Here is a 27,828-nt window from a genome sequence, read left to right on the forward strand (position 1 = left end):
AGCATAAGAAAATGAAAGTAGGTAATATTATGTGTCTCGTGGCTTAATCACACCGCATACAGCTGGGCGATTATTAAATGCAAATTAAGAAATTACATTGCGTACAAGTAATGAAGTCTATATATCTTCACTCCTTCGGGAAATAAGAATCACAAATTCATTGAAAACTAATTTATAATGTAGACTGGTGGATTCGTGTTTACAGACATGAGATTAATGATTCCCGCCTAATGGTTTATCTTGGTACTGTTAACTAGATCAGATAAATACCCTGCATTTTTGTACGTGTTTTGGAATCAGTGAAAATTTACAATGGACGCCGATTTCGACTCCGACTCCGACTCCGGAAAGTAAGATTTTGACTCCGAGTCTATCTCCGAAAAAATCAAATTTTAACGACAAAAACTTTGGATCATATAAGCATTCTTTCATAGACTATTAAAAAGGCTTAGTGAACTTAATGCTTTTTGGGGTACTTCTCGGCGTTCCAGAAGTGTGTGTACCAATATGGAGGTAACTAATTTTGTTTTCCTACTTTACATCAAGTTGTGTAAAGGAACTAAAACCTATGGGAAGGGAATATATTCACTTGATTAACACAGACAGTCCCCGAACTAAAATAAGGAAAATCTGAATAAAATTCTGGCCTAACATTAACCTAGTACACACACTACGGGGGTACCAAATTTTTACCTCTGTTATCAGTATTACAATTGAAAGTATTAAATTTCGATTCGGTCCTAAGTCGCCAACTAAAGTGGTGGCCGAAAGCCGATCCACAGATCGAATGCTTGAATATAAGAAGAGTCCAAGATTTTATTTGGAAATTTGCTTACAATAAAGCGTCAAAAGCTACTTCGGCCAGGGTTTCGATGGGGGTCCGTGGTGAGGGTCCGCAATAATACGAAAATAGTCTGAAACATATGCAAATGGATAATACTCTTATTGAATTACCGTTAATCTGCAACTATTCAACTTTGATATGTATTAATTTCATGAGTTTTATTTCGTCAAATGAAACATCCTTCCTCGTTGGTTGGGCGCATAAATTGTACGACGTCATAGAATGAGATCCGTCAAAAATAAGATTCACAAACAGAGGCCTGCCACCCAAAACATTTGGGAAACTCTGACTGAGGCTATAAATAAATCGTTATAGTGCACAGCGTAATTGCACGTTAGCAATTACCCATTGACGCGAGATTTGAAGAAGTTCGTGTCTATACGATCATAAAAGAGTTGGGATAGACCAGGGTGGACCAAACCCAGGCAAGCGGACCGCGTGTGGATTTTGGAATCTTGTAAGCAATAAGCATTTTCTAAAGTATATTGCTTTACGAATCTTCTATCGATGTTCGAAAACACTTACATTTGCGGAATCACTTTCTCCGTTATGAAGAGTTTGAAATTTACTAAATGTCGATATAGTGAGACTTTTGCACGTTTTAGTGAGTTTTTGGTTTTATGCATGGTTTAGCTTGATATATGACAAATACTGATCATGATGTTTGCACAATAAAAGTGTTTGTTTCGTATTGCACTGTTTACCTATTCTTGGCACTATTGTAGCCCGCGAACAATGCAAAGAAATTTTTGTGGCCTCCAAAGCCGACATCCTTGAAGCATCCTGGGATAAACATTCAACTTTGCCAAAATGATTAGAGTGAACATATGGCTGAGAATACGAGGCTGAAAAGATCGAGTACAGGGTGTCCCTAAAGTCCTAATTTTTTTTAAATTGCAAAGGGAATTTATCGATACTGTTTTGGCCTTCACAAATGTAATAAATGAAGTAAAAATACTTAAACATTTACTGATTAAAAAACAACAAACCTGGTTAAGATATATTGAGAATTGACTCCATAACAAAACTGAAATTGTCACCCTGTACGTTGGTTGACGCAAACAGTTTTCGCAAAAATACCACACGGAAAGTTATGACTCGGTCATGCATTTTTGTGGTGCAATAATCAAAGATGTACGGTATTAAATTGCAGACGAACGAGTTAATATTTTCTCGACGTGTTTTCCGATTTATCTTGTGGATTCAAGACTAGACATTGTCTCATTTGGGATTTAAGTCCCATACGAAAAACGTACATCTGTATTAGACGGGCACGTGTCGATGTGTAAACCACAGTCAGACGAGGTCAAACGTACAACGATAGTTAATATTTAATAAAATAGGATTTACATATTTATCCATGGGGGGGTTAATCATATGCCGAACCACGGTCTCTCGTCCGGTTACCAGTCCATGTCGGGTATGGGATTAGTGACACAGTTTTCTCTGTGCAAAATATATGCAATCCCTACGTAAAATAAACATTAGGCATCCGCATGAGACAGGGCACGTGTCTATATGTCCGGAAATCTCGCCGCATGAAATTTGCCGCATAGGAAAAATCGCAAGAGCATTTGGCTGTAAAACAGGTATTTATGATAAAAACTGTTAGGCTTATAGGATTAGGGTTGGGGTATGCTCTTAAATAATAAATCTTTTTTAAATAAAGCAATTTTACATACGGCGATTTTCCCTATGCGGCGAGATTTCCTAGGGCAAAATTTCCTGCGGCGAATTTTCCTAGACCGTAAATTATAGTCTAATACTAGTACCGACGTCAATTTTCAATATAACTTAACCAGGTTTGTTTTATAATAATCAGTGTTAATTTGAAACTGTTTTCAGTTTATTTTAATACAAACTGTATGGACCAGCAAACTATATCTTGTATCGACCAATTCCCGTTGCATTTTAAAATATATTAATATATTATTTACTTATTAAAATACTGACTTGGCGGATTTTGTAACTATTCCAAGGAGCAATAACGGCATTAGTAAAATTTGACAACGGTAGAGTTATTTCAAATATGACATTATCTATAAGTTCCAATAAATAATGCTATACACGGAAACCTTGGTATTGTACGTAAAATAAGACATCCATGAAGTGATTAAATAATAAATATAATTGCAAAGAAAATTATTCTATAGCATATATTGTTTTGGCCCTCACAGATGTATTAAATGAAGTTAAAATACTTAAATAATTGCTGATTAAAAAACAACAAACTGGTTAAGATATATTGAGAACTGACTTCATAACAACATTGAAAATTTAAAGAGACTTTATGGACACCCTGTATATCAATTACGCGTTAAATACCACTAATAGCGATTCACATTTATATTAACGGCGTGTATATAAGTGCAAAAAATTAGAAACTTTATGTAAACTGAAACCCGCAGGGAAATCATGTCTCGTTAATAAGTCTTGTCTGCGGTTTGATGCGAGGTGATTACGCGAATTCCCTACATAATGAATAAAGAATCGCTTCATAAATATATATTTAGGCTTATAGCGAATGTTTTCTGCGGTTTAGGAATGAGGAAATCAATGCTATCCTGATATAGCCCCACCATTAATTTCCAAATTTTATTTAGAGCGTAATGAATTATGGGGGGAGTTTGTATTACGCCATTATACAAAATTAAATTTGACCCCCCCCCCCACTCTCCAATTTTGGGCTGGCTACGCTCTTGGACTCTGAAATCTTACGGTTTTCACACAGTTGTCACATTAAATATGAATTACACCATGGGGGAAGCAGCGAAAATATGCTAACCACTGAATCAATTAAGAGCCCATATCAGCGTTTCAATTCATTGGTTTTCAACCGCCGGCTCGCGTAAATCTTCCTGTCTGTCCGTCAAATATGGTGACCGTACATTTGAACCCATGTACATTTGAACCCATGCGTATATCCACGGGTTCAATCTATATGCGGGTGCTAAAACCCATGGGTTAGGGTTAGTATGGGTTTAACTATCCGTGAAACAAAAAAAATTCCATAGGTGCAATAGCATACAGGTGCAATTGTCATGGGTTCAAATGTACGTGGGTTCAAATGTAATGGAACCGTCAAATATATATATCTCAAATGCGAACTGCGAGGCATTGATGACCTGCTTAGTTATTTTGTGAAATCGTCCATTCCAGGCGTTGAACACCTTGATAACATTGTCACAGTTTTGGATATCGCTTGAAAAAGAATATTTCGAACTCTGTGACAAATTTATTAAAGTACTGCGGATTTTTACAACTTACTTATGTTAGAAAAAATATTCCTCGTTATATCTCATCAAGACAAAACAGAGAAATCGAGTAAGTCGGAGTCAACGCTCTACTTCGCCTTTCAGAAATATTATTGGAACCCCCGTTTTGCTTTTGAATTGTCAAACTTTTGTCGTTATTACGTTCGTTTAATCATGTTTAATCGCTACAATTGTACACAGCTGAATGATATGGTGAATTATTTTTATAATTACTGTATATCAATTGAATTTTTACGACTTTTATTTTTAGTCTCTCTCCCAAATCATATATGAAGATTCATATCAACCTTGTCGGTAAACTATTGAATGACTAAGTTTCTCTTTGTGTTTATTGTTTTCTTTCATTTCAATTTTTATTATTGACTCGTTTTAAATCTTGGTGTCGCAGACTTATGATGACCATTTCTGGTCCTTCGCGACTTCCAGTCAATTGCAATGAAATCCATTACTGTGAAGAATAATTTTTTTTTCTCATTTTAAATTTGTGTAGTGATTTCTTGAACGACGAAATAAACGCATTGTCTATTGTTTCGTGTTTTTGACATTCTGGGTCGATTTTGAAGGTTCACCGGTCCGCGAAATTAGTTTTGAAATGGTACCGGTCCGCAAACTAAAAAAGATTAACAACCACTGCTCGGGCCTAGTTCACTAAACGCCGTCTAGTCCTTCTAGTTGGCGTGGCATAATCATTTTCGCATATGTCATTTCTGACCCCCACCTGACTACGTCATTCAAAAATTACGTCACTACAACGTCACAGTGATGAAATAAGGCCCGTTTAAGTATACGGATTGTGACATCGTAGTGACGTAATTTTCGGATGACGTAGTCAGGTGGGGGTTAGGAATACTATAGTATGCAAAAATCTTTGTGACCCGCCAACCAGAAGTACTTAAGGCGTTTAGTGAACATGCGCCCTTTAATTCACGATTCTTCCAGGTTCAAACGAAAGATGTGTCATAACATGGTTTGAAGACAGATGTAACACTAATACGAAAAACCACGCGACAGACGGGATTATGAACAAATGCTATAGATACTTAAGAAAGCCTTTGCTATTCTCATGATTGATTACAAACCCTTACATAAGAGTCATTTTTGATACACAATTCTCGACCACAAACCCCTAATGATTTGGTGCGACAAGATCGTCTTGATTATAAATATGTCGATGTATAATGTTGACAGCTGTTGCATTAATGTGGAAGACCGCACATCAGTGGAGTAGCGAGGTCGCGTTTGGTTTTGACGCGGAATGCGGGCTATGATGAGCTCAACACAAAATAAACAAGACCGTTACTGTTATTGGCTCAAACATCGACTGCTTTTAACGCAGTTCAACTCAAAAGAAAGATTTTAAATTAAAATGCCATTAAAGGACAATATACGTAAGCAGGGTCAAATGTCATGATTGTATAATGCGTTGCCAGATACTAAAACACAAATTACCACACGGGCTATGATGGCGCGGCAGAAAATCCCCCAGTTGGGAACAAAAATCAGTAGTATACTGCGTACACCATACCGAAAACCGCGCTGTGCATATAGGATATGAAAAGGCTTAAATCCATGAGCCGACGCCGCTTGTCCTGAACATGGTCGCGTTTGGTTTTGGCGCGGAATGAGAACTGTGATGCAACAAGCATAGCAACAAACAAGTACTTATTCCACACTTTTATTATAGCTCAAACATCGACTGTTTTAACGCAGTTCAACTTAAAGAAAGTTTTTTAAATCAAAACACCGTTAAAGATTGCAATTTGTCTTAAATAAAACAGTGTTTCTTGACAGGGTGGTTGTCGTGACAACGGGATGACATATAAAAACCATCTTAGCTATTCTCATTTTTTCATTTCAAGTAAAATAACGTCTTTCTATGCCAGGGAGACTAACTATATTCTAACTAACTGTAGAAGTTTTGAATCCGTAGTCGCTACTTCTCTAAGGTCACGTTTGGAGAAAAAATGAAAAGAAAATATAAAACAAACAAATATCAGTTGTAAGTTTGTTTTCAAATAAACCGAATGCTTTCTCTGCGGGCTATGGCAAATCGAAAATATCCAGCCGTTCAAAATAGCCTAGATTCAAATCTATAAGTGCTTGCCTAGGGCCTTGCTAGCAGCACATAACATAAAACTACGTTTTCTCGATATTACCTAGGATCTTATTACAGAAAACGAAACATAACATGCAGTGGCCTATCTACGTAGAATTGCGCCCATGGTAAGGTTCGAAAATGCGCCCCTTGACAGTTGACTGACAATTTTTAACGACTGTTGTTAAATTGAGATATTTGTACGTTTTTATTTAAGTAAAAATACGAGTTTTAATTATTTACAATTTCAATTTATTTTATTGAAATATTTGACGATTTTACGTTTCTTGATATTACCTAGAAGGGTCCTATTTACATAAAAACTTGAGAATGTAACATAAAATCATAGCTATTTGCAATTGTAACTAAGAGTAGGGATTACGTGAAACTAACTACCTTTCCTTGCTCTATATGCCTTTGTGCCGGTGGATCCGTAGCGTATAACGCCAGGATGCTGTAGCAAGAGTGAAAATTACTATTCTATCCAATTAAAGAGTCTTGCTGCACACTAACTAAGTCTCTTGAATTGAATAGAATATTTGCAATTGTGTCATTTTTTGAAAAAAAGGCAGAAAGCACTTTTTCAATTTTATTACCTACACAGCCTTTTTCATCTCGGTCCAACTTGTAGCCATCAGGGCAGGTGCACCTGTACCCTCCCGCCGGTGCTGGCTCGCATTTGTAGCCACAATCTGCCTCGAAACATGGGTCGTATACTAGAAGTGTAACAGAAAGGAAAGTAATGCTTGCTCGCTATATTTGGTTTTGATTTATCAGTTATTTTTGGAAAAAATTGTGAATTTCAGTGGAGAGTAGTGTTTTAAATATAATTGTCGATTAACGTGATTTCCAATTAACATTGAAAAAAAAAACGTCCAAAATCTGTTTTTCATTTTCGTACAATTTTCAACACTTATATGTGAATATTTAAAATCATTATTCGCACCTTTTATGAGATGTAACACCTTTTTTGATTTCTTGTTCATGAAAAATTAGGATATTGAAATCATATTTTATTAAAACATTGTATATATACCAAAATAACCAGTTATTTAAAACACAAATTTTTAGTCATTTCCAAAAAACACCAAGTTAACATTTTTCACCCCAAAATTCATTCCATATTATCTTTCAACTTTTAATAAAAATAGTAAAAACTTTGAAAATCAAAATTTTTTTCTACTAAAAATTTCAAAAACAAAATTTCAAATGAAATGACGTATCAATGGAGTAAATCCGTGTTTAAAAATATTTGAATTTTGTTATTTTAAATATATGAATGATATACCAATGTTAATTCGATGTTTTAATTCTTGAAACCAAAATAAACCCAAACAAAAGCTCAAATTAAAAAAAAATCATCACCAAGAGCAACCAAGCAAACTCAAACTTCCTGTTATGACTTCAGAGCTCCAAAATCGATTTCTTTGCCCGAAATTTTCTTTTAATACTATTAGGCTTATAATTTATTCCAACAGGTTGTGGTTCTCACTGCATAATTTTGTCTGTCTATGTCCGCTTATTACGTGCCCTCTATTCTCCTGTCCACGTAGGGTCTGTGTCAAGCGGTATTCGATGGAGATAATTTGCGTAGTTCTGGAGTATTTGGCTGTTTTTTGTGTAATTTTACATTGAGTTGCTTTAAATTTTGTTCTACTTTATTGTAGAATGAAACTTTATTTACGATTGTGGTTTTCACTGCATCATTTTGCAAGTGCAGTATTGTGTGGCGTCTGAAGCTGCCGCAAAACCATGGCGGGATTTCCAAACCATGGCCGCTTTGTCCAAAACATGGCGGCTGATTTTTTAGCTACCACAAACCTATGGCGTAAGCGGGTAGCCACGGCAGCAAATAAAAAACCTTGGTGGCTAAAATTGTGCTGCCGCAAACCAAGGCATGTAGGCTGTAATGGCAGTACTGCCCCTGATGGTGACAAACTTTGGGTAAGTTAGAACATTTTCCTCATGGACACAGTTTTGGTAGATTTTGCGTTACGTTTCAGGTTTAAGTAGATATATGTAATTCCGCATGATAAACTAAAATTTGGTACATGACTTTGTGAATATATCGGTATTAACGCTATAAACTATGGCAAGAACGCCATCGGTTCGTTCGTGATCGAAGCTCCTATAAAGTGGTGGTGTGCGACTCTCATTTTGTTTGCCCATGTCCGCTTATTACGTTCCCTATCTACCCGACTTGAAACGTTTGAGTCCCGTCTCGAATGGTATTTGATAATTTACGCGTTTCCGGGTCCGGTTGTTTTTATGATCGTATTGAGCATTACGTAAGCTATATGTGCATGATGGGAAACGTGAGAACTTCAGCTTAGAATTTTCTATGAGTGCTTATTTCTATATGTGCGTTTGGGGGTGTGTATAGGTGCGCTTGAGAGTGTATATATGTGCGCATGAGAGTATGTATGTGCGCTTGAGAGTGTATATATGTGCACATGAGAGTATGTATGTGCGCGCTTGAGAGTGTATATATGTGCGCATGAGAGTATGTATTTGCGTTTGAGAGTGTATATATGTGTATATATATATGTAATAGGTAGCCTTACAGTATGAACTTTCATTATTTAAAACTGAAACCAAGTTTTTATACAAAACAACATGTTGCAAAACGACTCACGAGTCCACTTCGTTTTCAATGAGCTGGCGCAAGGAAACATATTTCGAAGCTCAGGAATTATGTGATTGCAAGCGCGTGACACAAATTTGGAACATGCAATAATTTATACATTGAGCGATGCTGAATATGTCTTTGCAAGCAGAGAGCAGTCAATTATTTTTTTGCATTTTTACATTTTAAGTGTTTATGCATGAAGTATAAAAACATGAATTTGAGATAAAAAATGATTGCCAAGCCCTTTCGCGAACTTTCTTTCGAGCGACTAGCTGATTCGAAGTATAGTTCTTGCGATTAAGGGTGTCGCTGCTCGATAACCTATATTGTTTTTTTGCGGTTCCCCTCCACCTGAAACGCATTTTTCATATTTTTTTGTATATCCAGTGTGTTTTCAGTATGGTTAAGAAATGAATTACTGATTCTTGAGTTTACACGAAATGGTTCATCGATATTTCTGCATAACATCTTTATAACATGAATCAGAAATTGAATATTTTCTATTCGATGTTGTGAATAATGAAGAGAAATGATTTATTAAGCTAATAACTGGATATGAAAGCCCAAAGAAAATACATCACTTTTCGAATTCATTCACGGCGTTTACACAACACCACAAAACCAGTTATAGCCTACATAACGAGCTTCAATATTGAAAAGGGTGGGAACTTGCACAGTTTCTCATATTTCAATTCAAGAACTCCAATCTTAATTGAATTGGACTCTATTCGTTAGTTTTCAGTTGTGTTTCGAAAATTTAAATATAAATCAGATAATTCAATGATCACTCTGTCCTCTTAGGAGTTTTAATTTAATTGCAGTAATAAAAAACCAGTGTAGAAATAGCTGTGATAGACTAGGCTAGAATTATTTACCGCTACTTTTAAAAACAGATTGTTGTATGGGATGAATCATAATGATGGTTTGAAACAAATACCCCATTTTACGAACGCGAACTTGCGAAACCACTCTTGAAATACCCCCGAAAATTAAGTAATGGTAAGAAATTTTGGGGGGTCAAAGGTCGGGGAAAGGTCCATAATCTTCAAAATAGGACCGTGACTCGTTTAGATGAAAACGTAGTATATCAAGCTATGTGCGGATAAACATTTCATTAGAAATATTTTTATAAAACAGTCCCTCCGAGTAGCGCTCTATGAAGGAAGAGAACAACCTATAAAGGACTACTATCGTGCCTCAATTTAAAAATACCACCACGATGTCAAAGAAAATACGCCTCAAAATCCGCCAACACAACTCCGCCAGTAAAAGTCGCCGACTCTTCGGAATTTAGTAATGATAAGTAAGTAACCGTATGAAGCATTCAAATAAAACCAAACATTTCGAACCCGATTAGTAAATTAGATCGAATAAATAAAACAAAATAAATCGATGACGTCACTACATGCTTATGACGTCATCGGTCACTTACGAAGACAAGAAGCGCGGTCATCTTGTAATACGAATCCATCCTTACATCCGCAAATGAAAGAGCCAATAGTGTTCTTGCAAGTCTGTTGACAATTGTCGATTTCTTGCTCGCATTCGTCGACATCTATAGGATAAGGAACACGGTGTGTTAGTTGCTGTTGGCCAGATGTTTTATGGCGCTTGTTGATTCAGTGAAAGTTTGCGCTATTAACTAATGAGAAAAAATAGGTCCTCCCGAAGTATGTGAACCAAGGTGGCGGACACCGGAATGTAGTATGTGTACCAGGTTAGGGTTAGGCCATAAATTTACTCCCATTTTTTTTTATTGTTTCAGTTCCATTACGAGTTCAGAGACTAGCCAAGTGACTCCCGTAATATATAAACCTGAATTTATGGCCTAACCCTAACCTTGTAAACATACTACGTTCCGGTGTCCGCCATCTTGGTTCACACACTTCGGGAGTATCAAAAAATATTTTTTCAAAGTGTAGAGCAGCGATTCTCAACCAGGGGGCCATAAAGCAATTGAAAGGGGCCACAATGCAAGGCACAAAATGATTTTACCTCTTTACCTCAACAAGAAAACCACTCGTTCTTCCGAGTTTCATTGCTAATAATCTACCAATCAAAATAACTCTATAAATACCACTGGAATGATAAACAGGGGGGGTACTGGGGGCATGAAAAAACGTGCTAAAAACCTCCGGGGTACTGGGGGCATGAAAAAACGTGCTAAAAACCTCCTGGCCACAAGCCAGAAAAGTTTGGGAATTACTGATCTAGCAACAAAAATATAAGCTTGTGCCTAACGTTACCAAGGTTGGCGAATCCTTGATTCAAATAAAGCGAAGTTTATACTATAATATGCTCCCAATGTTCAAGAGTTCATAGGTCATGTTTGCTTCCCATATAACGTAACGAAATAATGAGGATATCATTTGTCGGTGTAGAAGTTGTCTATTACCAACACAACCGGTTTTTAACGTGTTTATTTCAACTCCATCCATAATCAGCATAACAGATGATAAAATATTTGACAAAAATAAATAAATAAAAACTTATTCCGGAATATCGTTACGAAATAATGAGAAATCGTATAGTTGTTTGCAACTGCAACTAATATTAAGATGTTACTTCAAGTGAAATCCAATGTGCAAATTTTAGAATTTACCATAAATGGGCTAAATATACCAAAAAGTTGCGGTTTTGTGTCTGTAAGTAGAAAAATTACTTCGAGAAAAAAATTTATGGAAACAGCGTGTTAGACTAAATTTAGAATTGGATAATTTATAAGGCGATGAGCTGCATTGCGACAAAGATATCGGCAGGTAGCAGTAAACACGGGAACTCAAATAATTCAAGTCAACGCTGCACGGGACACATCTAGGTTATATTAAACATATATTTGTAAAGCTAACATTTATAAGGAAAAATACCTCCTAAAATTATATTTTATTAAAACAATTATTTAATTTCGCTTAGACACCGGTCCCAATCGGTGAAATCAACCCAACAGAAACATTTTGAAGTGGGCTATAAACCTATAATGAATTGTCAGAGTTATTGACAAATTAGTTAAACTTTAATGGTAGTAGCAATGTACAAGTGCAAAGTGGAAGTGAATATTTTTGCGAAAAAAATTACGTGTTTTTTTGTAGTTTTTTCCTCAAAAGCTGATTTTTGTGCAATGAAAGGGGCCCACGAAAGAAAAAAAGGTTGAGAACCACTGGCTTAGGGCAACGATCCGAGCCTTTAACCAAAAGTTGAAAAAAAAGTGCAGATAAAAGCAATATATATTTATATACCGGCGATAGAAATAGCAATTCATGACTTCGTCAAACACGCCACATTAGATTAGCAAAAATTAAAATTGTAACAGGCATCAATTTCGTACGCGCACTGGTTCTATCTTCAAACAATATATAGAGCCTTTTTCAGAATAAACATTTCAGGAAACTCATTGAAAATTTTTGGATAGTTTATCGACGAAAACACTCTTGGAAATAACCTTATCAATTAATTGAACTAGGACGATCAAGAGGTTTTCTTGCCAAGTCAAAAGTAAAATCAGTTTTTCGTCGACAGCAATTTCGCCCGCGCACTGGTACTATGATAAAATAATATATATTATCTTAAAGACAATGACTCAGAAGTAGCGATCCGTCATCGCCAGCTTATTTGAGCTTGTACACCGCGATCCCCACAATCCACGAAACATTTACAGACCGATTCATCATAAAACCACCAATTTATGACACTGGATAGCATCTACAACTCGATCCATTATAACAACGATTTGTATATTGAAAGATAATGCCTTGATAAAACAGAATGACCGAAAACGGTGTCTCGAAAATGTAGTGTCGCGCTTCGGAATAAAACTCTATATCCTCGTTTGTATACTTTGTATTTGCGTCCAGTGTTAATACTAATTTTGACTTATTTGATGTATAGCTTCTATTACGCCATCCATTATAACGAAGATTAGTATATTGAGAGATAATGATATTCAACTCGTATGAATCTGAGAGACTCGTGAATTGAAGCAGTTATTCTCGGCCTTTTTCAGTTTGTGACCTGTAAAATTCCAAAACTAATTTTGCGGATCGGTAAACAAACAAAAGCAACTAAGAATGTCAAATATACAAAATACAATTAACCGAATGTAATTTTGACAAAAGTATGCAATTCAAAAGCGGACAATGTAATTTAAAAAGCTGTTGTCTTTTCGATATTATAAGTGTTAAACGCGGTTTGGTTTCAATGAATTAATGTACAGCATCTTCTACACAATCCATTTTACAACGATTTGTATATTGAGAGATAAGATAATTATTAAATAAAAAATTCGTTTCGCGGAGCGCACATCTATCAAAATTGGAACTTTTCCACGGGTAGCACAATTTTTTCATGAAGGCCGCAGGTTATACACCACTGCTCTAAATCATCGTTTGAATATTTTGTATTTGCGTGTAGCATTACTAGTTATTTTGACTCATTTATTGTATAGCCTTTATTACGCAACGATTTGTATATCGAACGATAATGAATTAACGAGAATATCGGTTGGAAACCGAAGACTTATCGATCGATAGTTAGGGGATCCCCCAAATTAGAAACTGCAGTTTCAATTCATCCGCTCTTGTAACTTGCGCACTGCGCATCGCACACACACACTCGGCGGGTTTCAAAATTCTCTCGCTTTACAAAAATCTAGATCAGTGGTTCCCAAACTTTTTTGACCATCGCCCCCCTAAAGTAGTTTATACAACTCCATCGCCCCCCTGCACTACAAAAAAATATAAAGTCAGAAACGAATTTATTACAGACCAAATAAGAAGACAAATCATAGTTTATAGTGTTTTTTAATGAGATAGATGAGCTTGGTGTTCTTCAGCGAGTTTTGTTTATATCTAAAATTACCCCATTTACTGATGGAAAGGTGATTTCATTGTTCTAATAGCAATAGTAGCACGGCTGAAAACCCCTTTTTCACCATATAATAGGTCGGAAATGAAAGAATCCAGGGTCCTACCTCCTCAAAAACCGCCGTGTACTCTTGCCTTATAGCATTTCACTTCCTAAATTCACCCCATTTCACATTAAAATAATAAGAACAAAGTTAATTTTCCAAACTTATAATAATGATTTTCGTACATTTCATTCATTCGTACAGCCTGATGACCTGCACCAAAATATTTCGGAAAAATCCCCGATTCCTCATCCTATCACGGCCTCCAGTCCATAATTAACCAGCCATTTTTTTGGATTCATGGACTCGGATGTGGAAGAAGCCGTGACTGACTATCGGCTACGGCCCAGGGGTCGGCAAATTTTATGTCGATCGCAGGACAAAATTCAGGGTTGCTAGTCTTTTGCGGGTCGCATATATTTTTTGAGAGTTAAAAACGGAACAGTGACATTTTTACAATGACATTTAATGTGACATTGTCTTGTTGCTGAATCACGCTGGATAGCTTTACGACGCCAAGATTGAAACATTTTCTAAATGGGCATCACCAAACCCACTTCTTTGCTTGTTCTTTGTAATGTTCATTTTCGAAAATAATGGTTTGCACAAATATGTACTTCCAAACATCGAAGTGAATATTTTCGCACGATTTGTGAAATTTTGATAAATATATATTTTCTTTAAGAAGATACATTCTTACAAAAATCAAGCATGATGAATCTCCCGAATATGAATATGAATTTTATTTCCTTATTGCTTTGCAATATATTCGAATATTTACTGTGCTATTGAACCCCTGCACTCAGCATCAACTTTTCTGCGTGTTTCCATTTGTCTAATTATAATTAAATTGTAGGCTCGTTAAACGAGTGGCTGTTCACTAAATTGTTAGGATATAGTATAATTTACTCTAAACGTGTCTCACGATAAATTCTGTTACGTAAAAAAATGTAATTTACTCCTCGAGCGTAGATTATAAATAAAAAATTTTCATCGTCAAAACCGCCGTTTGGATATTTCCCCGGACATAGACTTCCTTGTTTACTTCGTGACATTGGCCAATCAGCAAGATGCAAAAAACGTAACAATGCCCCTTTCGCAGGCGCTCAGACACTCTCACTCGGACAGATTTCAGGGGTGGTCGTGAGCACTACCTCATTTTCACGTTTTTGAATTATATTCGTTAGTATTTAGTTGTTTTTCGGAAATTTAAATATAAATCAAATAAGTCAATGATTACTTTGTCTTTCTATGAGTTTCAGTTTAAATACAGCAATAAAAAATTAGTGTAGAAATAGCTGTGATAGACTAGGCTAAAATTCTTTATCGGTACTTTTAAAAAGCAGATTGTTAAATGGTGTGTATTAGAATGATAGTTTGAATCAAATACCCCATTTTACAGGCCACAGCTCGCGAAACCACTCTTAAAATAAGCACCGAAAATTTTAAAATGGTAAAGTATGGAAAGAATTTTCCGCGGTCAAAGGTCGGGGAAAGGTCCATTCAGTGAATCGTCCCGGGCCAGATTATTTTACTTCGGCAGTATTTTGCCGACCACTGGGATACGCAAACTACCTTACCTTACTGCAAAGACGAGACCAGTAATCCTTTCGCGTGTGAATATCGCCCACATGATTCAAGTCTGCGAATGCACACAAAGTACAGAATTAAGTGCGCCGAACATAAAACAGCTTTCGCGAAATCGCCCCCTTATCGCCCCCTTAGACTTTTTCGCCCCCCCTCTGTATCGTTTTCGCCCACTGGGGGGCGATATCGCCCACTTTGGGAATCACTGATCTAGATCACTATATCAATAATTGATTGATAACTCGCTAATTATACGACATAATTCGCCCAAAATCAATAGGCTTCTGGTCCGAGATAAGACACATAGACAGACAAATACCTATCAATATACTTACCGATCTTAAGATCGATAAGTAATAAGAAAGAGTATGTCCAGAACGGTGTCTCGAAAATGTAGTGATTTGCTTCGCAATAAAGCTCAATATCAGGATTTGTATTTGCGTATAGTATTGCTAATCATTTTGACGTATTTAGTCCAGGGCTTGCCAAACTATCAAGCTTGCGACCAATGTATTAAAATTTTCCGCACCCCAGTTGAGTCGGCATTGTTATGCAAGCGCACCGCTTCTCTGATTCTATGTATTTTCTCGAAATCGTGAGATTTATGTTTTGCACTAGTTTAAAAATTGTCTTTCGAATCAAATGTATAAAATGGTACATTAAACATTAAACTGATTAACCCATGTTGTATCCTAATGCTACTCTATTACGGGTCACCAAACAACAAAAATACACGACAACTTACCACAAATCTGTTCATGTAACATAACAGGAATGCTTCCGATCAGATCAAAATTCTTGACGTAGAATTTGTGTTTTTCTTTCGGTTCCGAGGCGATCAGGAGCAGATCTTTGTCAGAGATCCGACGACCGACACCAATGGCGAAAAGGATGATTCCCGCGTCCTAGAATGAGTTTATGAATTGTTATTAATTCACGAAGTGACAAAAAAACACCCGCCCGATTTTATAGCCTGACCCGTCTCTTGTAAACGTGGGGGGAAATCGTTAATTCTGTACACGACTCTTACGCTTTAACTGCTAAGCCAGTGGTTTCAACGTTTTATTGCTCTTGTCCCCCTTCCGGGGGCTTTTAGTTCCCATGGCTCCCTGTTTATCATTCCAGTGATATTTATAGTGTTATTCTAATTGGTAGATTCCAAATCCCATTAGGTTCAAACAATTCATGCAAAATAAAGTCAAACACCCTGTGGAATAATAATAATCTTATCTGGCAATGAAAATAGGAAGAACGGTGAGTTTTCTTGTAAAGAAAAAAAATCAGCTTTGCGCAGAGCATTGTGGCCCCTTTTCTAACTTCTCTGTGGCCCTCTTGGTGGGCCACGTGCCCCCGGTTAGGAATACCATTGCTCCGCCCGAATATAAGGACACAAAAGTCCACTACAGCATAGTATGGTACCGGTATGGTAAGAGCCGAGTTTGATAAAGACACTGGTGGAGAAGCAATGCACAAGCGACCTGAAAAACGGAATTAAAAAAAAACGCTTCTTTGAGATCTGAAAATTCGAAATTGAATGGTTCGTTAGTTCCAAAGTGTTGTGAAACCATATGATACTCGCCATATGATTGAGTCGTGTTATCGGCTTTACTCTCCCCCGGGATAAACATGTAAATCCTATTCAAGGACGTTCGTTTTACGTCAATTCATATCCTTACCTTTGCTTTTTTTTGCCAAAAAGGGACTGTCCTATCTTGGGCTCGTCCGTCAGTGATAACTACTGCAACCTTAAGCACATCTGGGTTGTCTGAACGGGCACCGTAGGCTGCGGTGAAGGAATATTCAGTGATGAATTTGAGAGCTCGCCCGGTCATTGTGCCTTTGAAAAGATTTATAGTATCAGTAATCAGCATTTTATTTAGTCGGTACTCCTGAAGCATGCGCACCAAGATGTCGCACAGCCTGAATCTTAACCGGAGTTCAGGTTGTGCGCCATCTTTGTGCGCATACATTAGGAGTTCCATTTCGTCGCCATTATATAAATACACTTTGTACAAAAAATAATAAACAACGTAAAATGGCATTTCAGGGTAAAAGGGGGAGGGAGAAACAATACTGCTTATCAATCAAGCAGCGACACCCGTGATTAATAGGTCTATCTGTAATCGGAAAAAAGAAAAACATTTTATCATTAAAAAAAACTTTACAACAAACAAACTAACCCACTACATACATAAATACAAGTCAAGCAAGGTAACCGTAGTAACAGCATACTGAAGAATTAAGATCACAGGGCGAAGCCTTTTTGTGTTATAATACGCAAGTAAAGCACTTTGCATTATGATAGCTTATTTCGTGAATGTCAAATAAGATATTTGATAATATCATTCGAAAAAAGTGACGTAGATAGACTTAGACGTCCGTAAATATGGCAAGACTTAAAATAGCCTTACTGAAATCTCAGTCCCGAAAAATGAAAATTTTTTCAAAAATGAAAATATTTATTAGATTTGATCTTGCCCGTCTTATTTTGGATATTTACATTTCTCATTTTGTCGGCTAAAAACAACTGCACTAATAAAAATCATAACAAATTTAGCTTGTTTTTAAAACTTTTCATTTATTTCATTATTTACGTTCCATACACGTATTTTCAACATGTTTTTTAAATAAAACATAATTTTGCCTTACTATCTGGTATTTGTAGCTTGTAGTTATGAGTTGGGGCGCCAGACTTGACAAATTTAAAGGGGGGGGGGGGGGGGTCAGGGTGGTGTATGGGGGATGTAAAAGTTTCAGAACCACTGCCATAAATCATTACTTACCCATTTCCATGTATTTGATTCCATCGATAGCTTCATTCACTTCTTCTTTCGAGTAATAATCGTTCAACTTGAATTCTTGCCTCACCCTACTGCTGTATTGAACCTGAAATAAGACAACAAAGCTAAAATTTATTGACATTGAAACAGCATACCGATGGAGTCCAGGGAAAATGTAAAAAAAAAAATAATATTATATAATATAATTGGGCGGCGGCACATTTTTATATAATGACGTCATACGACGCTTACTCCGTGCCTTTGAAAAAAATGTCGCAATGTCTGAGAGACGGCACAAATTGGCATTGTTACGTCATTGTTGACTCAATACTGATTGGCCATTGTTACAGAAATAAACAGGGAAGTCGATGCTCGGGGAAACATCTATTGCCCAAACAATTCATCCACACAATCAGTTTCAAATAATAAAGGTTGTGAGACATTTTCGCGCTCGTGATTGCAATAAAAGAAGACAAAACTCAGATTCATTTAAGAACAAACTCACCAGACCGATCTGCGTTTCCTCGGGTCCAATTTTTTCAAATGCGTCCACCATGTCTTTCACGGCATCTTGGACTGTCTTGAAATTCCATGGCCTCACACTTCTAGAGCCGTCAATGACAAATACGATGTCCATGGGACGCTGTCGACATTCCTCTGAAAGAAAACGCAAAGAGGTGAGTAAAATATCAGTAGAAATTACGCGAGACTAATTGGCAATCCTTCCTTATTGCCTTTGCGCTTGTGGATGCGTATAATGCAAGAATGCAGTACTTGGATTTTATTTCAAATAAATTTATTTATTGCCGTATTTAAATAGCATGATTGTTCTTTTCTTGTCTTTGTTGTAAACTGCTTGCTGAGGAAGATTTTGGTAAGACGAAACGTTACAGAAATACAGTTTTGTTAGTGTGCAGCGGGACTCTTGAAATAAAACACAAAGGGGTGAGTAAAATATCAGTAGAAGTTACGCGAGACTAATTCACAATCCTTCATTATTGCCTTTATCGCTGGTGGATCCGTATGCGTATAATCAGGGTTGTCCATGAGAATGGGATTCACAGGGGAAACGTCCCATGGTATGGGATGGGACAGCACACATTTGTATTTCCCATGGGACACGTGAGACACGAATTTTTCTTCCTATCGTTATGAAAAAATCGCTTTTCTCCTAGCCACCACAACTCTGTGTGCGAGGATTGCTGGACTCACTGTAGAATGGTTCACGTTACCGCTGGTCGGTTACGGCTTCCTGCACCATCAAGTCCATGCTTCCGAAAACAAATAACTGGCTAACTAGTCACATACCCGACATAAACTGAAACGAACGAGAGGCTGTGGTTTTCCATATGATTAAGCCATGTTATCAGCTTTCCTCTCCCCCGGGATAAACATGTAGATCGAATCCTATCCTAGGAGACTTTATTCATTCATTCAGACTTTATCAGTAAATTTTTTTGTTTTGCACGTCTATTTGTACATGTAATTTAAACCTGAATTTAGCATTTTTTGTTGAAAATTATTTCCAATGGGAGATGGGACGGGCTTAAATTTCAATAGGGTGGGACAGAAAAATATGTCCCATGGACAAGCCTGCGTATAATGCACGAATGCATTATTTTATTTGGTCACAAATAATCTGAGAATTTTATTCGAAGAAATTTATTTATTGCCGTATATTTAAATAGCGTGATTGTTCTTTTCCTGTCATTGTTGTAAACTGCTTGTCTGAGGAAGTCTGATTTTTGTGAAACGAAACGTTACAGAAATACAGTTTTGTTAGTGTACAGCGGGACTTAAATTGCAGACTTGAATGCTAACAGAGAATTTTTTTTGTTACATTCCAAAATTGGGAGGTGGTCCGACCCGCGCGAGCAAAATCATCTGAAATTTCTAATTGCCAATTAGATCGTTTCAACTACCTGGATGAAAATTTTTGAGGGTCTTAAAAGCTCTGGAAATTGCTATATTGCTAGTCGGAGATAGGGAGGAAGGGGGGGGGGGGGGGCTAAATAGGTGGTGGGGCAATAACCATATATAGTACCTAACCGCGTTTCAACAAGCCTTTAAAATTTTTGACAATTCTTCCCGCCAAAATAACGTAGGATACGTCAAAATAAATAGGGTAGTCATGACGAATCTAACAAAACACCGATAATTCTGAATTATGCGAACTTAGGGCTAACCACATAATTAAGATAACCAATTATACGGTGGTTATGTTGCGGCAATTTAACATTTTAAGCAATTTTGAGGGCTTAGTAAATCGAACGTAACTTGATCTTGTGGTTTAATAAGATAGATTACCTGGGAGCGTTGTGATAGCAAAGCGTTTCAAAATACAAAAAATTGCTGTGTAAGATGCATATTTTTATTTTTTTTACAAGTGGGGGGGAGGGGGGGGGGGGGCGTCCAAACCCCGTCTCTTGTCTACGTGCCCATCATTCCGAAATTATTAGATCTTTATATTTGTCAGTGCTGTATGGAAACAGCCTTGTTTTGAGTGAACGGGTGGAGTATTTATTTATGGGTCAAACTCTATAGCTAGGAGCATAATTACATAGAAATGAAAATATTTGACCTCAAATGGGAACAAGTTTGAGCTAATTGGCGAGCACAAAGTTTATAGCAAGTTCCTAAAAATTTCCACAAAACCTAAAAATATCGGTTCTTCCGTAGTGTATGTACCAGGTTGGGTTAGGCCATAATATCATTCCGATTTTTCTTATTTTAGTTCTATTACGAGTTCGGGAACCGGCTGTGTTAGTCAATCGAATATATCCCCTGCCCATAGGCTTCCGTCCCTTCACACAACTTGATGTAAAGTGGGCGAACAAAATTAGTTACCTCCATATTGGTACACACACTTGTGTATTGTTGCATATACTAAACAGCAGCATTTTTTTGTTCATGACTTTTTAATCACTCTGAAGCAACGACGGTATTCTCGTTGGATTCGAGTATTATATTACTAATTACTCCCCTTGTTATTGGGAGTCTGTACTTGAGAGCGTTTGTGCTCATTTTAGCCGGAATTTTTGCGACAGAGTAGACAGTGAAAACAAGATCATCGAGTTATGTCTCACTGGAACCAACTTTTTTAAATGATTATGACCTAACGACGGCTTTTTCTTCGCATTCAAGTGTTATATTACTAATCGTATTTCCCTTGTTATTGGCAGTCTATACTTGTGTATTTGTGAGCATTTTAGCTGGAATTTTGCGACAAAAAGTCAAGAAAAACAACAAGTTTGGAATATTGTTGTGAGACTCGTTGTTGGCAAATTATTTAAGTTGTTTGAGAAGTACTTAATTGTATTTTCATAAAGTTCTAGACAGCTCTTCCGGATAAAATGCTGACATAATTTTTAATTTTAATTCAAAAATAAGGAAATGAATCCGGAAATCTCGGGTTACATTGGGGTCAGCAGACTAATGAATGCAATTGCAAAATGCAATATTGAATTATGGTAATGGAGGAGGAAATGTGTGGAATTTGTAAGTCGTTCATTGCTTATTTTTTCGAGGAAGCGTCTTATGAGCGTCTGGAACAGACATGGGCATAGTACAACCCGCGTTGGATAATTCAATCAGTTCCGCCTGATGCTGCCACAATCAAACCGAAATCGAATTTTGATGTTTTAGCCAAAAATAGCTCAAGAAATTTGTTAAGATTGCGGTTAAATTTAGGTTTTCACTGTTGCATTTGTAACATTGTGAATATTGTTCTCAAAATGTAACTTTTTACGTCGTACTTACATGCCCCGCTAGTCTAAGTGCCCGCCTCTGGTCTAGGGGAACTACTGTTGCGCATTTCTTTTTAGGGCGATTCATACTTTTGCTTCGAAGTAAACTCTTTGTAACTAATGTTAATTTTTAGCAATTCTAGAAGACCGCTATACGCAATGGGTACATATAACAAAAGGAAACCATGTTTAAACCACCAAATTTTTAATGAATTCGACTTCCTTCTGTCTTTATTTAATCATTTCCCATACAAGTCCTATACTCATCGTCACCCCAAGCGTATAAAATCCATTTGCCTAAACATCCAATAATTCAAAACATTAATTTGCTCAAACGGTTTTTGCACAAAAGTACTATCCCCGTTTATTGCGCCATACGCGGTGTTGCTAGTTTACTATCACTTTTTGAGTAATTCCTCTTTCAGGTAATTCATTGAGTGTTCGTATGAGATGTGATCTAGATTTGTGTCTTAAACTAAGCTTTGTATAGGCATACCCAAATAATCCAAATCGTATATTCGCGCAAACGGTTTTCGCGCAAAAGTACTATTTTAATTTATCGCACCCAACGCTGTGTTTTCGGGTCTACAAGATTGTTTAGTATAGTATGGAATGGTACATAACACAGAACGCGTCGTCCAATCGAAACATATATTAGCGGAAATGGTTTTAGTGCAAAAGTACCATTTCCATTTATTGCACCTCACGGGATGCAGATTTATACGCCGACAATGTATTATGAACCCGCACTTTTAGCGAGGGAACCATAAAGATGTTTAAATCTCCAATTTTTCAGGAACCCTACTTTTAATGTTTACTCAACTCATGATCCTTTCAATCTATCTTAATCCATAACAGATTATCAAATCCAATTTCTAGAAACCAATGTTTCGAAACAAGTATTCTCGCAAATGGTTTTCGCACAAAAGTACTTTTCCCATTCATTGCACCTGTCGCGGTTTTTTCAGATTTTTACGCCGACAAATTATTATGAATCTGCACCTTTTAGCTAGAAAGCCCCATGTTTAAATCACCATCACCATCGGTACAAAACCCAAAACGCGTCATCCAATATATTAGCGGAAACGGTTTTCGCACAACTAACAATTCCCATTTATTGTATCCTACGGGATGTAGTCGGTTTCGCGGTTTCCCACACCTAAACTAACAAACATCATATAAATATCAGACTCATGAATCGGAAAATTTTCAAAGCAACGACGCCGGTTGATTTATTTCTTTTCCCGAGTTGGCAAATAGCGAATAGACGCTATAAATATTGAATTACACATTTAGGAGGTTTCTCTATACCAGGGGCAGGTAAATTGCGGCTTGCGGACTGGATCCCGCCCACCGAGGTGTTTCATTCGACCCACTTGCGTCTGCTGATTTTACGAGTTGAAAATAACAATGGAAATAACGTCATAATGACCTCGATTGTTACATCGTGCTTCTTATTATATAAAAATCAGCCTATCTTTTGAACAAGCTGTTGCAAATAGACTATTTTTATTCATATTGGAAGTTTTGAGTCTCTGACCCAGTAAGCAGTTATATGATCTGTGACTGGCCGACTCAGACAAGTGATTGACTACCCCTGTTGTTCACGGTTTGGCCACTGGCGATTTTGCAAATAAACTGTTTCCATTGATAGTTTTATATTCAGTTTTGAGCATCCGGCCCAGTAAGCAAGGCTATTATCTGGAACCGGCCCACCTAGGAAGGTAATTGCCCACCCATGCTCTATACCAGGGATGGCGAACCTTTTTCGATGAATGGGTCAAAAAATATATTTTAATCACGGAACAGAAGAGTGTGGGTCACAAATATTTTATCAATGTTAGTATTAATAAGAATGATTGTTTTGTCATAAACCATATCACAGCCAATAGTTGCTTAAAGGTATACATGTGTGAACACGTGCGTCCAAGATTGGGAGTTCCGAAAATTACCACACCGATCCGGAAATTTGAATTTGAGCGTTCGCAGGTCTGGCTGCCCAACTGACGTTACATTATGTAGTTTACTTACTGTTAACTTTGTTTGAAGCCGGTTTTATCAATTTTTATCACTTACAAGTTAGTATGTTTTTATTTCATTCGTGCCTTGGCGGGTCACCGAAAAAACGCGGTGGGTCACTTTGTGACCCGCGGGTCAGTGGTTCGCCATCCCTGCTCTATACCGATCACAATAGCTTGCAGTGTGTGCAAATCGCCTGTGGTTAGTGAATCGGGGTCATTTATTAATTGCTTGTCTGGAGTCTTGTTAAGAGGTGAGAGCAAAATTTATCAATGATTTGGTCTCAGCGAGATTAGTTACTTACTCTTCTTCTATGCTTTTGTGCCGGTAAAGCCATTAGCATATAATGCAAGGATTCTGTAGCAAGAGTAAAGATAACTATTCTAAGTGATTCTTTCTGTACACTAACACACAACGTTTCGTCTGACCAAGGTCAGACTTCTTCAGAAATACATAGTTCAACTACGAAAGAAATATAGTTGTCTTAGTGTGCAGCAAGACTCTTGAACCACTCAGGAAAATTTATTAATACGCACTTATCGTTTCATGATTTTCCTTTCTGATATATGTTTATTTTGTTAGGAAATGTCGGTTTCATGCACTTTAAACATCTAGCTGGCTCACACCGTAAAATTATTTTTCACATATTCCTATGTCACAATATAATGTTGTAAACAAGCGTTATGAAAGCATGCAGCCACGAAATACATTAGCGACGGCCAGAGCGCCGCGGGTAATAAATACACAGTAATAAATACACAGAAAAAAACGTCGAAAGATTTAACGCAGCGACAATTGGAAAAAAAGCAACATGTATTTTTATTTTTTTTTAACATAAACTGTCAGATTAGAATTTTAGGCTTGATAGGGAAAAAGAGTGTTGACAAGGGCCACACTAGGTGGTTTGACGGGCCGGGTTGTGGCCCGTGGATGATTCTAAAACACGGCTACTCTCGATAAAAAACTTTAGTTGAAATATTCTAGAAAATCTGTGGTCGTTATGAATACTATTTATGTAGAAAAGCTGGTAAAGATCGTTTTAACGTTTTTGAGTATATCGTTAGAATGACCCCCCAGGGAATGAATGCATCCCCCCAAATTTGGCCATAATCTTTATCTTGAAGACTACATTTCCTTTTATTAGACGAGACAGCATGGACAGTGTTCATATTGTGAGACTTCATTATTGAAGTGTTGATCCATATCATTTGTAGATTCATAACTAGCTTAGAACAGGTTTAACATAGAAATCTCCTGGATAAGCTTCAACTTACAACCACGTCTTATGCGGGTTTTTGAAAGCAAGACCCCAACACTCATTTTTCCGATGAAAAACTTTTGTTGAATTCCAAAATAGATGAAGTGCATGAGTGACAACTAGCATGGAAACAATTGAAGCTTTTAATATATCCCTAGGATGACCCGCCGTGACCCTTTTCTGGATACATCTCAACAAATTGGCCAAAATATTTCACGCAAAGGCTCCATTACGTTAGACGAGACAGGGCGATCACTGTTCAAAATGTGAGAATGACATATTGAAGCGCTGACCCATAATCTTTGTGGATTCTTAACAATCATATTTTCTAATTTTAAAGGGTTCTTCGCGAAGGTTCCATTACTTCAGTTAGAAAATACAGTGTGATCAGTGTTCAAAATATAGAAATGAAAAAACGAAGCGTTGATCTTTGACCCTTGTAGAACGATCTATTTTAAGATAGATTTAATTTGTTTTGTTGAACCTCTTAACCTTGCAATTTTTGACCTCTTGAGGGCGCACGTTTGCATAGCAACATAAAAATATTGTTAAATCAGGTAAAATTGTAACCTATGCTTTATGAAATGAGTTGTGGAAAATTAAGGATGTGAGACATTGTTTTGATATTGGTGCCCGTGTATTGGCATTCGCGGAAACAAATTTAATGTTTTAAAAAGATCACGTTGGCCTGTATATAATGGGATTAGCTCACACACACTATGGACAACTCGGACCCGCAATTTCCTGACTGCCTTTCTTTGATATCCTTTATCTTGGGTTAGTTCAAGACAAGTTAAAAAATGTTGGGCTTATTCTAAATTTGCCGGTAACTCGTACTTCAAGACATGAGTGTGCAACGTTTAGTACAGAGTGGCCAGTACAAATAACTGGGTGAAACCGCTAGCCGCACCTTCATTTACCATAGAAGTTGCACAGAAAAAATTTGTTTATTGATCTTAAGATATGCGTTGTTCGATTCGCTCAAGCAAGCTGTCTTGGTACTGTATCGTCAAAAGCATAGATAATAAATTGGTCTCATATATAGGCTTTGCAAGGCAAAGGAATCGGAATTGCTCACATGTACCAGATTAAAAACTAAAACGCAAGTTGCACACATCTATTTTAAGAGATTAATCTGTAAGAAATTATGTATAATACTGGCGCCCGATGAAGTGGCGTTTATGGATAAATATGCGACATGTTTGAAGGTTTGAAAACATTGTGTTACTGTTTACATAATAAGATAAGCTCACACATATACTATGGTTACCTTGGAACCGCTAATTATCCTAGAGTTGTTTTTTTAATGCTATTTATCTCCGAGGTAGATACATGGAGAGCGTGGGTAAATAGTCTAAGTTGGGAGGTTTTCATACTTGGCCCCTGCACACCTAGGGGGAATGTGGAGTGTTTTTCAGGGGGCTCAGATCAGAATCCTTCACTATATTCCATCCGCCGTGGCTACATTAAAATCAACTGCAATTAGTTGAATTCTTTTGTCGTAATGAATCTATTATTTCATTTTCGTTTGTTGGCTTTTTATCGCTAAATGAGAGAACTACTAATCCAACAGTCCCTTTTGAACCATAACTTAGGGTAAACAAAATTTGGATCTTTCGTACAAAGCCCCCACTGCTAATGCAAAAGTGTGACATTTTAGAAAACACCCCCACCGCGATATAAAATAACAAATTAGTAATTACTAATTTGGGGATTCGGGTTAGGAATGACTTGAAAAATTGAACTTCCCGCGAAATCGGACCTCCTAACCGTCGCCCTATACCTAACTGGATAATAACTATATTTTTTTTTACCCAGAGCGGTGTTTTTTGTCAGGAGCTTTTACAAAAATTCCTAAATTTATATTAATACCCAAACCTGAAAATATCAAAAATAATAATTATTGAATCGAATACCTTTCTGAGCTTCTGTTTGCGGTGTCATCCATGCCAAAATAATGATGATACCAAAAGTTAATCCTCGGTGGTAAAAGTTACTTCTTCCCGGATTTCGATGCTCCATTTTCCCGTGTGAATATAATAAATCCTCGGTGTATTGGGTAATTGGTTAAGCTATATATATTATGTACCTAAATCTAAATAAGTATAAAACACGATTTGGGTTAGCGGTAGTTAATATTTAACCACGTCCTTATCTATCGAGAGTGTCAGTGTCGAATGTGTCTACCACAGGAATACATATATACAATTATATTTATGTTGCGTCTTTGACTGGAGTGTCAAATTTATTTGCTCAGTGAATGAATGTATACATTTATATTCATACAACTTTTTCGCACTCACACTTTCATGCTCCAAACAAGGCTTTATATGAGCCAGGGATGAACCCCCTTTTTAATGTAAGAAAAAAATATTTTGGACCTCCTGAAGTATGCGCACCAAGAGGGCGCACAACCTGAACTCAGTTGATAATAAATGAAGCACAACTTGCAAAGCATAATTTGCCAAATTACATCGTTTTGCTAACACCGGTTGTGCTTCATTTACTATCAACATGAGTTTACCTGGTGGCAATCATGCACAATCTGAACTCAGGTTGTGTACCAGGTTAGGGCTCAGGTTGTGCGACATCTTAGTGTGCATACTTCGGGAGTACCCTTTTTCTGTACCACACATAGCAATTTTTCGCACCTTGAAACACGTTTTAGACAATTAAGACTCTTAAAACCCTA

The 27,828-nt window shown here is 37.0% G+C and overlaps 1 protein-coding gene across 2 annotated transcripts in view; it reads right to left on the reverse strand.

Moving 5' to 3' along the window:
• LOC120345619 (collagen alpha-1(XII) chain-like) overlaps positions 1-27,232 on the reverse strand; it is a 50,587-nt gene extending 23,355 nt beyond the window's left edge. The window contains exons 1-7 of one of the 2 annotated variants that reach the window (XM_078115353.1): positions 27,053-27,232; positions 18,619-18,770; positions 18,117-18,219; positions 17,010-17,170; positions 16,079-16,238; positions 10,276-10,398; positions 6,811-6,930 (exon numbers count right to left, since the gene is read on the reverse strand). In XM_078115353.1, the coding sequence (XP_077971479.1) occupies positions 6,811-6,930; positions 10,276-10,398; positions 16,079-16,238; positions 17,010-17,170; positions 18,117-18,219; positions 18,619-18,770; positions 27,053-27,158 (925 nt within the window). In that variant the 5' untranslated portion in view covers positions 27,159-27,232. The remainder of the gene's footprint in view (positions 1-6,810; positions 6,931-10,275; positions 10,399-16,078; positions 16,239-17,009; positions 17,171-18,116; positions 18,220-18,618; positions 18,771-27,052) is intronic. The other variant, XM_078115354.1, reaches the window with a different exon arrangement.
• Between the last annotated feature and the right edge of the window lie 596 nt (positions 27,233-27,828).

This window comes from Styela clava, chromosome 8 (assembly GCF_964204865.1).
Source record: "Styela clava chromosome 8, kaStyClav1.hap1.2, whole genome shotgun sequence".
NCBI classification, from domain to species: domain Eukaryota; kingdom Metazoa; phylum Chordata; class Ascidiacea; order Stolidobranchia; family Styelidae; genus Styela; species Styela clava.